Raw genomic sequence first — 2,537 nt, 5'->3', positions numbered from 1 at the left:
TGTGTGTGTGTGTGTATATGTGTGTGTGTGTGTGTGTGTGTGTATGTATATATATATTTATATTTATATTCGTATATTCACACATTAATACATAATAAAAACATATATACAGGTATCCATTCCTCGACCTATGCTGGCCATAAGCACATAGTCCACCGCGTGAGCACACTGACGTATAGACGATCACTGACACAGTTGCTCTAAAGCACTACATACTTGCTCTTAGCTTTGGCCATCTTATTCGGAGCTAGCGCGCGGACGAAACTTTCTTAGTGTATATCAACTGGATGAGAACAACAGTGTAGTTTGGTCGCCTGCAGAGACTGGGTTTCCAATATTTAAGCAATGCTTGCGCACACACTTCCCTCAGAGAGTATAAACCAAGAGGATACTCTGTGGTAGCCGGGTGGGGGGGGGGTGGGGGACTGGAGTGGGGGGTGGTAAAATAAAAAATAAATAAACAGGGATCGTGGTGGGTGACTGGTGAGACTGTGGGATTTTGGCCCGCACGGGACTTCGGCCCTACGGCGTCGGGGGCAGGTGGGGGGGTCTTGCGAGAGTGGGGTCTGGGAGCCCTTGGGTTGAACTTGGGAAGTTGGGTCTGTCCGAGACTCCGAGAAGGACTCGGCTCCAAGTCCCAAGCCCTGAGCCCTCGCTTAGCCTACAGGGTTTTTCTAACTCGAGGTTTTTTGTGGAGTTTTTTGTTTAGGGTTTATTTTGTGGGTTTTACCACTACGGTTATGTTCTTTCTCTACATGACTTCTTGAGACTCTGAGAGACTTGAGACTCAGAGAGACTTGAGACTCAGAGAGACTTGAGACTCAGAGAGACTTGAGACTCAGAGAGACTTGAGACTTGCAGTCTGCACTCTGCAGACAGCGCAGACTTGCAGACTTGCAAAGTTGCAGACTTGCAAAGTTGCAGACTTGCAGACTTGCAGTTGAGAGTGAAGACAGTAGTATTTATAATAAATACAAGCTATTGACATTTAATTGAGTCATTGACAATACGCGGGAATTTCGTGGTCTCAGGTCTGTATTTTAAAGTAATTTTGCGTCATATCTTTTAGCCTCCTTCTATGTAGTAGAACGAAACTGTTTTTAAATATTGTGAACAACGATATAATGTGGTAATCAAGTGACCTAAAAGCATAGTAATTTTTCGATTTTTGAAATGTGCATGTGTATTTAAAATAGAGGCCGTAGGTCACTCAAACAAAAATTTATAAACACATGGGTCTTTAACTTTTTCAGAGGTAGTAGCTTGAGAACATGAAAAGTGTTCCCCAGGCCCATGTATGTATATGCTGGCGTATCCTGCGGGAATGTCGCACCAAACACTTCGTCTATATAGGGGGTGCCAACTTCCCGATTTCTGCTTCCCAATCTTCAATATTACTCACTCCCAACTCTTCTAAGCAGTCATTGTCGGAGTCCTCGTCACCCTTACACTTCATGATGTGTATAAATACATCAGTCCAATTCACATCGAACACTTATTCAAATGACATTATAGCGACCGAGAGATACAACCATACATGATACCACCACCAAACTTAACACAGGCTACATTGAACATCTTACATTCTTGGAATTTCTTACGCTAAACCGCATCCCACACACAATTACGTGCCGAAATCCAATTATATTGACGAATTTTGTGGAATCGAATGTTTCAGAGTCTTCCGTCTCAACCATTCACTAAAATAGCCTGAGTCTCTGTTAGCCAATGAGATCAAACCCTGGCCTCGGAGCCTCCTATAGTTATCATTCTTTATATATTTATGACTCATCGTTAATGATTTAAATTGATTAAATATATTTGTTCATTTCGCTGTGACAGCACTCAGCTGTGGGCCTGTGGCCTGCACATATCACGGAGAATATACTATACTTCTTGTGATGAATTTGAATCGGGTCTTACTTTAAAAATGCGTTTGCGAGATGGCTTCTCTCAAGTCTCAGCTTGTGTACTTACATATATATTTACAGTGACTTCATCGTCGTTGTGTTTGTATATTAAACATTAGTGTAGCTCAGGCTCGTTAATATAGAAGCAACATGAGCTGGAGTTCTGAAGTAGACTTCCAGTGTGCCTCGCACATGTCAGTGGCTATGGGGTCATTTGGTATTGAACTGGGCGACCCGACCGACACGAGTGTAGAATCATCGGGAAAGCCTCCCCTACAAGAATATAATACAAAATCAGGCGATATGCTGAAGGGTAGGTGTCTCGAAACTTCTAGGGAAGATGGTTCTGCTTTGAAACGTAGTTGGCTAAAATTTCCTACACGTTAATCAATAATTGGCCTAGTTGTCTCTCCGCAGCAGTGCGTCACGAAAGTCCTTAAAGTATTTATATATATGATATATATATATATATATATGTATGTATGTATGTATGTATGTATATATTTATATATATATATATATATATATATATATATATATATATATATATATATATATATATATATATATATATATATATATATATATATATATATATATATATATATATAAATATATATATATATA

General features: G+C 40.0%; 1 protein-coding gene across 1 annotated transcript in view; it reads left to right on the top strand.

Moving 5' to 3' along the window:
- The first annotated feature begins 1,953 nt into the window (after positions 1-1,953).
- The window catches only part of SARC_00227 (hypothetical protein), a 6,800-nt gene continuing 6,216 nt past the window's right edge, over positions 1,954-2,537 (top strand). The window contains exon 1 of the mRNA XM_014306083.1: positions 1,954-2,223. Within this exon, the coding sequence (XP_014161558.1) occupies positions 2,061-2,223 (163 nt within the window). The 5' untranslated portion in view covers positions 1,954-2,060. The remainder of the gene's footprint in view (positions 2,224-2,537) is intronic.

This window comes from Sphaeroforma arctica, assembly GCF_001186125.1.
Source record: "Sphaeroforma arctica JP610 unplaced genomic scaffold supercont1.6, whole genome shotgun sequence".
Lineage (NCBI taxonomy): Eukaryota > Ichthyosporea > Ichthyophonida > Sphaeroforma > Sphaeroforma arctica.
This window is presented reverse-complemented; position numbering and strand designations above follow the sequence as displayed.